This window comes from Solanum tuberosum, unplaced genomic scaffold (genome assembly GCF_000226075.1).
Source record: "Solanum tuberosum cultivar DM 1-3 516 R44 unplaced genomic scaffold, SolTub_3.0 scf00302, whole genome shotgun sequence".
NCBI classification, from domain to species: domain Eukaryota; kingdom Viridiplantae; phylum Streptophyta; class Magnoliopsida; order Solanales; family Solanaceae; genus Solanum; species Solanum tuberosum.
The window spans coordinates 585868-597061 of record NW_006239238.1 but is presented as its reverse complement, the minus strand read 5'-3'; the positions used below and the strand labels follow the sequence as shown (position 1 = coordinate 597061).

General features: G+C 32.6%; 2 protein-coding genes and 1 non-coding gene across 4 annotated transcripts in view; all 3 read right to left on the bottom strand.

The window, feature by feature from the left end:
* Window positions 1-413: 413 nt before the first annotated feature.
* Window positions 414-916, bottom strand: LOC102583467 (uncharacterized). Its single transcript, XM_006360060.2, has one exon. It carries the CDS (start codon window positions 832-834, stop codon window positions 538-540), a length of 297 nt encoding a protein of 98 aa, XP_006360122.1. The 5' UTR covers window positions 835-916; the 3' UTR covers window positions 414-537.
* Window positions 917-5236: 4320 nt separating this feature from the next.
* MIR397 (microRNA MIR397) lies at window positions 5237-5317 on the bottom strand. Its single transcript, NR_127284.1, has one exon. It is a non-coding gene; the product is annotated as a microRNA MIR397 (primary transcript).
* Window positions 5318-6031: 714 nt separating this feature from the next.
* Window positions 6032-11194, bottom strand: part of LOC102583138 (ubiquitin carboxyl-terminal hydrolase 14) — a 10577-nt gene continuing 5414 nt past the window's right edge. For both annotated transcript variants that reach the window (XM_006360059.2, XM_015314701.1), the window contains 10 exons: window positions 10868-10948; window positions 10265-10463; window positions 10071-10128; window positions 9880-10002; window positions 9509-9597; window positions 9330-9419; window positions 8000-8170; window positions 7791-7909; window positions 7557-7683; window positions 6032-6476 (listed from right to left, as the gene is read on the bottom strand). In XM_006360059.2, coding sequence (XP_006360121.1) covers window positions 6298-6476; window positions 7557-7683; window positions 7791-7909; window positions 8000-8170; window positions 9330-9419; window positions 9509-9597; window positions 9880-10002; window positions 10071-10128; window positions 10265-10463; window positions 10868-10948 — 1236 coding nt within the window. In that variant the 3' untranslated portion in view covers window positions 6032-6297. The remainder of the gene's footprint in view (window positions 6477-7556; window positions 7684-7790; window positions 7910-7999; window positions 8171-9329; window positions 9420-9508; window positions 9598-9879; window positions 10003-10070; window positions 10129-10264; window positions 10464-10867; window positions 10949-11194) is intronic.

Below are 11194 nucleotides of genomic sequence, written 5' to 3'. Positions count from 1 at the left end.
CCCATGGAAAAGAGTTATGCTATTTTCCCTAAGCACCTACCCACACTATTTCACAAAAATTTGTGCATTGAGCAAAGTTGTAGCCCAAATTAAATCCAGAATGATTTTTCACCTATTCTATTGGAATCAATAAAGTGCTCAAGTACAATAATCTATATGAATGTAGATTTTCAATAGAGTGATTCTTCACCTATCTTATCGGAATCAATAAAACGAGAATCGATATCGATCGACCCGTACCTGATATCTTAATTGTAATTTGGGCACAACATTATTTTTGCTATTGCTAATAGTAAAATTTTTACTTAAATTAACTTCAAACAACTCATAGTATTACTAATTAAATTGAAAGTTCATATTACTTTACTATGATTGAGTGATAAAATGTGTTTGTTACAATAAATATTCAAATATACTTAATATAAACACTCGCTGAGAATAAATTTTCAAAATCGAATCTCCATTCAAACTTTGGTTAAATGGTATAACATTACTCTTTTCACTAATAGATCATATAATAAATTTAAGTAAATAACTCTAAAATCTGACAGTACTTGGACCCCAACAGTTCAGATCTATAACTTTACTCAACGTCTCTTCCGTTTTCCTCAACTTCTCACCGGAGACGATCGCCGGAGAAGATGCCACCGCCGGAGCCGTCGAGAATCTCCAAGCCGAGGTATTATTAGAAGCAATTAAATTAGTTTTGGCATAGTGATGAATCGATCTTAAAGCGTAATTCCATCTGGCAAATCCTTGATCTTTCAATGCTTCTACTGCTCCAATACTTGCTGCTACGATCCATGCCGATCCCTTTGCTGCTGCTGCATTCATTTTTTTTTTTCGGAAAATTAAAAAATCTCTGTGATTTTGTTGATTGATTTGAGAATGAATTAGATGTTAATTGTATAAGTATATATATAAAATGAAGAATCTGGAAAACAGAGAGAAAGAAGGAAATATGAAACTACAGGCGGATTTGCCTATAGTTTTGGAAAACATCCACAGTTTTTAATTTACCTGCATAATTAAGTAAAAGGAATTAATTAGTGTGGTAATTGAGAACGGTTTTATCTAATTACACAAAATAGCCCTACCATAAATACTAATCTACTCTATAGTTTGAAATATTACACATTATCTCATTAATTCATAATTTCGTATCAGATTTCAAATCGGATATATTATTCCTTCAAATTTCAAGTCAATACACCATTTTTTTAAATTTCTAATTTCAAATTAGATATAGAGAGAACTAGTGTATCTGAAATACATGTGGATTACGCTTGAATATAGTGTATTTGAAACAAAGTATACTTAATTTGATTCGTATATATATATATGAAATACATGTATTTGACAAAGTACATATGATACAAAAGATAATTTCGAAAACTAAAGAAAAGACATGTAGTTAAATCCTAAAATAATGAAATTTGCGTTGTTAGCAGAAAAAACAAACTACGGTAGTTGTGCACGTGGCTGAGATATGAGGTACATGTATATTTGATAAAGTAAATATGATACAAAAATAATTTTACAAACAAAAAGAATAGATGCGTAACGTAAATTCTAAACTAATGAAATTGTGTTGTTAGCTAAGAAACAAACTATGGCAGCTGGGTATGCGTCTGAGATACATGTATCTAACAAAGTAAATATGATCAAAAGACAATTTCGAAAACTAAAAAATAAATTACGTAACTAAATTTTAAACTAGTGAAACTTGTGTTGTTAGCTACGAAAAAACAAACTACGGCAGCTGTGCACGCGGAAATCTTTTCTTCTTTTTCTTTTGAAGCCAGTTTCCTAGTTAGATAGGCCCACGAATTTTGGACTCATGGGTTGTTCACCGGGCCATTTCCACTTTTGCCACTATTTCGAGTTTGTCTATAGTTTTTAGGAAAAATTAGCAATTAAGCCATAATACCTAATATAATTAGTCAAAATAATAACACTTTAAAATATTTATTTAAAATGGCAGAATGACAATATTTTTATTAAATAATATGTATTCAGATTTTAAATTAATTTTATTTATGAAAAGAGTCCTATACTGGACCAAATTATATATCAATAACCGTTTAAAAGTGAAAAAATAAAATAAAACCCAATACCATTAACCTTTTTTCATCACCATTCACGTTTCTTCCCCAACTTTCACGTTTCTTCCCCACCTTTCACGTTTCAAGTTTATCTTTCTTCAAGGTGTTAAATTGTTGTTCATCAAGAAATTTTCTTTATAGTTAAACGAAATCTCTTTATTAATTCAAGTAGATTTCTCGGTTGGCAAGGTAATTTCCATTATCCATTTCGATTAATTATTTAGATTTCTTTTGATTTGTTTTCAATATCATTGTTTATGGTTTATATTTTGCATTGTACATATTACGGATTTTCTGTCAATTTTTTCGATTTTTATGCAAGTTTGTTTACATATTCATCTAATATTTATGTATTTCAATTAGTTATTTAGATTTCTTTTGATTTATTTTCAATATCACCATTTATGATTTATATTTCGCATTGTACATATTACGGATTTTCCGTTAATTTTTTCGATTTTTATGCAAGTTTGTTTACATATGCATGTAAAATTTATGTATTTTAGATTTTTAGTCGATTAAACAATTTTTTTTCAATTTTTTTCTGATTTCGTTTTAATATTTCAGATTTATTAGAATCTACAAATTCATTCATATGTTTATTTTGTTTGATTTTTAATACATTTATATTTGCTTTTAGGGTTTTAGATTTGGGGAAAGCATTTGTCTGTTTACAATGTCTAAATCAACAGTTTATTTGTGTATTCATTCTATCTATTTATCAACAAGTTTTACATTTTTTGTTTTTACATTGTATTTCAATCTCAATTAGTATACCAACATGTTTGTATTTCCTACTTAATTTGTATTCATCCTAACTGTATGCTAACAATGTTGTATTTTATTGGGTATTCATTCTGTATTTCAATCTCAATTTATATGTGAACAAGTTTGTATTTCTCTTTTGTTTTGTATTCAACCTAATTGTATACCAACAAGTTTTGTATTTTATATGCCTACTTTACGTTTCGAAGTCACTTTGTATTTCAAATGAAGAGAGTATTTAATTTTTTGTATTCACAACTTTATATTCAATCTCACTTTGTATTAACTTTGTATTTTCATCTCACTTTTGTATTCATATATTGTTGTATTCAACAGTATAGTTCATGATCCATTAGTTTGTATTTTTGACCTTTCAAAGTCACTTTGTATTTCAAATGAAGAGAGTATTTAATTTTTTGTATTCACAACTTTATATTCAATCTCACTTTGTATTAACTTTGTATTTTCATCTCACTTTTGTATTCATATATTGTTGTATTCAACAGTATAGTTCATGATCCATTAGTTTGTATTTTTGACCTTTCAAAGTCACTTTGTATTTCAAATGAAGAGAGTATTTAATTTTTTGTATTCACAACTTTATATTCAATCTCACTTTGTATTAACTTTGTATTTTCATCTCACTTTTGTATTCATATATTGTTGTATTCAACATATAGTTCATGATCAATTAGTTACATTAACTTAATGGGATACAAATTATTGTATGCATTCAAATAGAAAAAACAACTACTAAACTAAAAAAAAATAAAATTCATTCGTTATACATCATAATTTGGATACAAAACATCCGAAAAAAGCTATAAATCCCAATGCATACAAAGATTTCACTGATTCAATCAAAAAAAAAAACTCTTGTACTCAACATATACGAATATCTCATCCAAACAAATAAAAAAAAATACCTGATTGTTCATTGGATGCGACAAATTTATAGTTGTCAATTTTGAAAATTTTTGTTTCAAAAATATGTCGTATTCAACTTGAAGAAGCTTTGAAAGTTATCAGATGAATGATTCGGAAGACAAACTAAATTATTTAATTTTTTTTTTATGTTCTTAAGAAGAAAGCAAAAAAACGCTCAACAGAAAGATGACTATTTATGCTCTTTTCAAAACGTAACTGATTTGTATTTAAAATCTTTTTTACCTTTTTTGATATTTTTTGTTCCATGATTTTCTCCGTTCTGTTATTAATTATTTATATTCTTTCAAATTAATCAAAATAAAATAAATACATAACCAATCCCTTAACAAACTAAAATAATGACATTTTTAATAAATAATGAAGCCTTTGCTAAAGAGTCCCACTAAAGCTAAAATATTGTTGTTTTGAAAATTTCCCCTTTATATTCCTCGTAATAAATAATTTCTTTACGAAATATAAATTTATATTTTTCATATTATTATAATATTAACATAATGTATTAATATACTTTTAAATTTAGTATTAACTGACATCTATAAATAAACATTTACATAAAATTAAATAAGACGTATGTATCTGTTTGGTTAATTTTATACAAATTTAAATATTTATTTAAACGTATTTAAAATTAAAGGACATAAATATCAATTAAAGCCAAGTAAAGAGCACATTTTATATTCATAAGTTGTGTTCAAATTTTTGATGAATTGAACTCAATTTGACCCTTACTCACTATCTTGAAAAAGAGATTTAACTTCATGGAAGTTGTTAAATGTTTGATCAAACTGAGTTACGGGACAGGTGCACAAACATCACACATCCGCCGCCTACCTACCATTTAGGTGGTACCAATAAGATCCAACTACTTTTTTTTTATACTCCCTGTGTTCGTAATTTGTCCATTTTTGAATTGACACACTTATTAAGAAAATAATTATTGACATTGTAAGTTTACCATTTTATCCATATTAATTGTAAAGTAAATGAATTAAAAACTTAAGATTTTCAAGAAGTTCTCCCATTTTCAAAGTAATTAATTGAAGGTATAATAAGTAAAAAAAAAAGTTATCCTTTCTTGATTTGTCCTTTTTGATTTGTCAAAATGGACAAGTAATTAGAAACAACTAAAAAATAAGTGAATAAGTAATTAGGGACAGAGGGGTAGGTGTTTACCCTTGATTCAATCAAAAGATTAAATCAATTATGAAAACATGAATTGAATTAGTCAATCTATTAATGAAACAAGGTAAAATATTATCAAAGACGAGTGAAGTTATCAAGTCTCCGCGCGCATTGCATTGCTACACATCTTGTTTTAGAGAAATTTGAGAAGAGGTAGAGAGGGGACATCAAACCTGTTGGATCTGCAGTAATCATATAACTCCTTGGTAAATTGTTCCTTCAGAGAATTAAAAACATGATTGAGTGTAGCGTTGATGAAAAATGAGAAAGGCCAAAATACAGAAATTCTCAAATATGTCATCAACGCTGCACTCAATGATGTTTCTAAGCACTCTGTAATAAAGGGCAGTTCGGTGCTCTAAAACTCCCTCTATGTGCGGGCTCCAGCGATACTATGGACTATGCACTCTACCATATTTCTGGAAAATCTCCTGCTTCACATTATTTTGCAGCACACTTTCCACTTCCTTTTATCTTAGTCCACCCTGTTAATCTAATTTAATAGTAGGACAATTGAAGTACTGCTGGAAATTTTGGAGTAGTACATTTGAGTATGAATATATTCGTACTTTTAATTTTAGCTCTCTCTCAGGTTGTACTTGACTCTACGACTCATTTGCAGTTATCCTTGAGTTGTACTAGACAATTTGTACTGCTGTTACTGGAAATCCACTTCTTGATTTTTTAAAATTTGTTTATTCCATCCATATTGTAGTTTGACAAAGTAAACAACCCTACACAAAATGACAAAACTGCAATCCTGCATTTGTTTTTGGAGGACTATAGGTTCCAAAACTTGGTCTAGAGGTTAAGGTGGAGACATGTCAATGAAATCCCATCTAAATGTGGTTAACATATTATTCAAGTGCTGATTTCCTCTCTAATAGAGTATGAACTATGAACTAGGAACAATATTAGACCAAATACATAGACAACCCGTAAAGTTATCAATCAGACATCTAATGCATGCCTAAAAAAGGCCTATTGAGCAATCAACAACAACATTCATTTAAAATTTAAAAACAAAAGAGTAGGAACAAATAAAATCTATTAGAACCAGTAGAACAGAATGATCCGTACATGTATGGAAGAAAAATCTTTCAAAATTCAGGTCCTAAAGAAGTTTATACTCTTCTACTTGAGATTTGAATTTGTCTAAGATCAATGAATGTTACGAGAGACATTTGTCGTATGTATTCAACCTGCTTAACAAATGACATTAGCAAGCTGACTCCAGAAGTTGCTTGGTCCTGCATGCATATCCCAACATTTAATCCTGATCCGAGATGTCCATTGTTCAACTCTCAAGTCTTTCAAAAAAGTAGAGGTATCCCATATCCATAGGGGGATTTTTTGAGACCCCGACTTTTTCATCATTGAAAATCACCCACCGGCCATCTTTGTTAATATGAGCGACATAATGGCCACAGTGGGTAGATGTGCCGATGTGGCTCACGAATCCAAGGAGCCTGTATTCTGTTAATTATCCAAGAAGATACACTTGGTCAAGACCCAAGTGGGCATAAAAGAATATAGAAGTAAACAAAAATCTCACTATCAAGGATTGTGATGCATTGGATGAAATTCATAATAAAATTGAAGTATTAAAACCCTTTTAAAGAGATGTAGGGAACTTCTATCATCCTAAAACTTTAGGTTAGTTAGGTCAAGTCCCATTAGTCCTTGCTCTTAAACGTTCCGGATATATGCAGTGATTCAAACAAATAGTGATGAATTTTCTCTAAAAGAGTTCAAATATCAACACTGCAAAACCAAAGAAACAGGACCCATAATAAATTGGCTTTGAAACTAATTTGCAGCCCTCAAAAGGAAAATGGTTTTAATGAAAGCAACCTGTGCCTCCTTCAACCAAATAAAAATTCCTGTCTCCGGATAAGAAATTAGAAGTTTAGATCAAGAAAAGAACGTGGGGCATCTATATTGACCATTTCCAACCACCAGAAAGTAAGAAACCATGGTATGGAGTTATGATAGAGCCCTCCAGTCAGACTACCGTAAGTTGGAGGTGCGAGACCCCTAGGCGCAAAAGTTGGAAACCATTGTTGCCCCTTGGAGGAGAGAGGGGAAAGAGCTAACAAATCACAAAAAGGAGAAGAAAAATAAACATTCTAACCACATAGTAGTAGTAAAGAATTTTGAAAGGAGACCGGAAGGAAACTAAACTCAAGTATGAATGACGGAAAAATCAATTAGACAGTAAATATAGCATTCCACTTCTAAAATCCATGACCAAGATGATTAAGCCCATGAGAAGGTGAGCCAATATTGGAAGCTCAACGGAAAAACTTAAGTACTAGAACTAGTATACCATTCTATATATAAAATCCTAAACCAAGCTGATTAAGCAGGATCAGAAATATGGAGCCTACAGAAAAATTTATTGTAGCAATACACTACAGAGGCTCCTTCACCTACACCACTCAAAGAAAAGGCTAATGTCCACTGCCTCAGATTTGTTAGGAATATATCATCAGATCCAAATAAAAGCAACAAAACTGTACAACAACTAGTAGAGCCACAGGATAGGGAACTTACTTCCTCCTCCGTCAGGCATCAAGGTATCAACTGCAGCTCCACTACTGGTAGTAACATCCATGTCTGATGCAGTACTGGCGCTAGGGCTGCTGAATATCCATTCAGTAGCTTTTTCAACATCACCTCCCTTGTGAACAGATAGAAACAAGGAAAGGACAAACATTATGCTATTGGCAGTGAATAGCAAGGAACCTCGCAGTGAATAGTAAACGCCAGTAAAAGTGAGATATTTACCGATGCCTTCAGGGCCTTACGGGCAAGTTTCTCTTCAAAACCAAATGAAACCAGCGTATCAACTTTAGATTGATCAATGTCAGGATTTTGCACGTTTTCTGATATAGGAGCATCAATATCTGGGAAGAAAATATGCATCAATATACCCTGTTTCTAGTAATGGTGAGAAATATGAGTAAACCCTGCTTGAAAGGAAACATTAAAACTACCTGGATCACTCATATGATTAAGTAACCAATCCATTGCTGCCTCTACTCCACTGTTGGAGGTATTGATTGCAGCCTTCTGACAATGAAGTAGATTAAATCCCATTGAAACAAGTTGTGCAACAATATCATCGTCAGCCAGAAGCTTTATTGACTGCTCACCATCCCCTGCAGCTGTACATGGACAAGTAATCCAACATAGCAATTAGCAGCAATTTAGTACTTGCAAAAACATGACCCAAAAGTTTCAAACCCTAAAGGAACTTGGCATACAAGTAGCACCTATTGCTAAAACTTCTGATGTTAATTTATGTGATGACCATTGATCACACCCACTAAAAAGCTGCTAAGACAAGCATCCTTAAGCTTGCAGATCCCCAAGAATTGGAACAACCATTAGCTGGAGAGTGAGAAGCAACACCAATTACTCACTTACTAAAAGAAACTATTGCGTAGAGCAGGAATTAGATTAAATAGCGACTGGAATTCTATTTCATGAACTATGAATTTCTGAGGTATATACTGTCAGTTAAATATGGCTCTATGCATACAGAACTCTATCCTGTCGGCTGTTGCTACTCCCATTCAATAGAGAAACTTGAACGAAACAAATATTACTTCCAAAACACTATAACATAATTTAAAGTCTAAAAGTTGACTGCATAACAAAAACAGAGTCAAAATAAAAATTAAATAAGATGCCAAATCATTTTTTACATGTATCATCAGACAAACTAAATAAGCTAAGCAATGTTCAATGTTATCTAAACAGACACAACCTGACTAAGCAATTAACAGATTGATTGAGAGAAAATAATGCAAGCTAAAGAGCAAATCTTATGATTCAGAAATAGAACACTTAGCAATATGCAAATAGAAAAATAGAACACTTAGCAATTTGCAAATAGAAACAATAGCCTCGAATACAGACAAAAGAAAAGAGTCACAAACTTCAAAAAACCCAAGGAGAATGAGACTCATACAAGTCTACCCCGCTCATATGGTGCGTCCTCCACACCCAAAAGACAACAAATATTTTTTTATGAGAAGGATCCCACACAATTACTTCTATTTCCAAAAAGGTTTTTTGCCACACTCTCTCTCAGAAAGCCAAGGCTTTATGTCCTCATTATTCAAGTAGAAGAGTGACAATCAAATATTCTTGAAAAAAATTGAGTAGCTAGAAAAGGGACGCAAGGCAGAAAACAAGTTCTGCGACAAGACCAGATAGACATGCTTAATTATTCTTTGCAATAGAGCACTATTGGGCTGAAATGGAATACATTTTCTACGAGATCACTATGAATTTAGTAGAAGACAAGGAGATTCGTACCACTGTCAGGCAACAGCTCTTCTCCTGGTTGAATACCATTACTTCGCATGCTACTTATGTCAATGGTTTCAGGGACATCTATGTAGACATCTAGAAGGACCGTCAGAGAAAAAGATTAGCAATATAACAAGATAAACTACACTTATCAGAATTACATCGATAAAGAAAAAGTAACATACCAAGCTTCTTTGGCACCCAACCTTCCTCCATAACAAATTTCCGCATGTGCAAAACCAGATAATCTGGAAAAGAAGTCAAACCTGCAGTTCTATTTACAAACAAAATTAAATAAGATAAAAAGAAGTAGCCTCATCAGGTTCGACAGTCGAGCAAATAGATAAAGGTGATAGACACTAGCCATCCACTGCTGATAGACAAGACATCTATAATTTCTACAGCCAACTGTGTAAGAAGTATGGAAGCCAAAAAGACAAGGTACTAGGCCCTACTAAAACAACAGACGAGATGCATGAAAACTAAATTTGAGATGCCACAAGCAGAACAAGAGAAATTGAAGAAATAACTTCATAGAGGAGAATAACAAGATTACTTGATTGCTGTTGTCCTAGCCGTTAAAGCTGTGCTGTAGAAATCATGCACCTCCTCAGGAGCTGAAAAGCAATCTAGGCAATCCTTCAATGACACTCTAGGGCGAACAATTTCATCAGCAGACCTGCAAAAACCCATACATTTAGCTGAAGTACATGAAAGGCAAGCATGCATTGGTCACTTGAAACTCACAGTTCTTTTCCTCCTGCAGCTCTCTCAGCCTTCAAATTTTGAAATTCTGCTAGCTCTTCTGGAATTTCATACAAAACGAAATATCAGAACGGAGGCAGTATTACTCATTAATATCAAGCTCAGCTGAAATTTTGCAATGAACAACATATAAGAAAAGGGCAGGAAAAAAGTATTAGACAAAAGAGAAAACTCACTTTTATTTACAGCCCTCTCCAAAGGAATATTAAGAGACAGAATATAATCATTCCTTCTGTTGTAAGTAACTTTGCCTGAGGAACATTGGAGGCGTTCTTCAATACCAAACTTGAAGCTCCTCGATGGATCAAAATTATGTGTCCCAGAGTTTATCCGTTCAACTTGATCAATAAAATGCAGGAAGAACTCTAACGCATCCTAGACATACGTTGTTATCAATAAACCACAAGAATAGCAATAGCCATGGCAATGGCAACAAACAATGAACATGATCGCAAGACAGAAAAATAACCTACTGGGGTTTAAAGGCAATAAAGTGAAGGGACCATGAAACTAATATGAGCAATGCACAACAGTTCTGACCACATCAGTGGCAGACTAAATTGAAAAGAAAATCCAAGTGTTGATGTAAGTATCAACTTAGCCAAACACTGCATCAGCTGGATGGAAAAAGAGCTCAAATGGATTTTTAAGGTGTGAAGCAGTACCAAGAGATTGCTGGAGTTCTTTTAGTAGAGGGAAGCATTATCATGCTTGAATCTAATAATCTTAAATTAAAAGCAATTGTCTGGGAGTAGAAGATTCCAAGAATGTCAGTGTACCTGTTGTCTCATTGTTGAAAATTCAGGGTGACTAGCAGCTATTACTGACTTGAACATTCGAGGACGGATACCCTCCTGTTTCTGCAAAGTGATGGGAGCAAGTACTTATAAGAAGAGAAGATGGATAGAAGTGAAAAAGGCATGCTATGAAAAGAGAAGGAAGAAAGAAAAAACTCATGTGAGTACTGAAATTATGTCCCCAAGTAATGAGAAGCATTTCTTAATGCACGACAAGTGAAAGAAAAACTCTTGAAAATTATTTTGCAAAATCCTAAAAAATATAGTCAATGAACCAGATACCATAAGTTCTGGGGGGGGGGGGGGGGG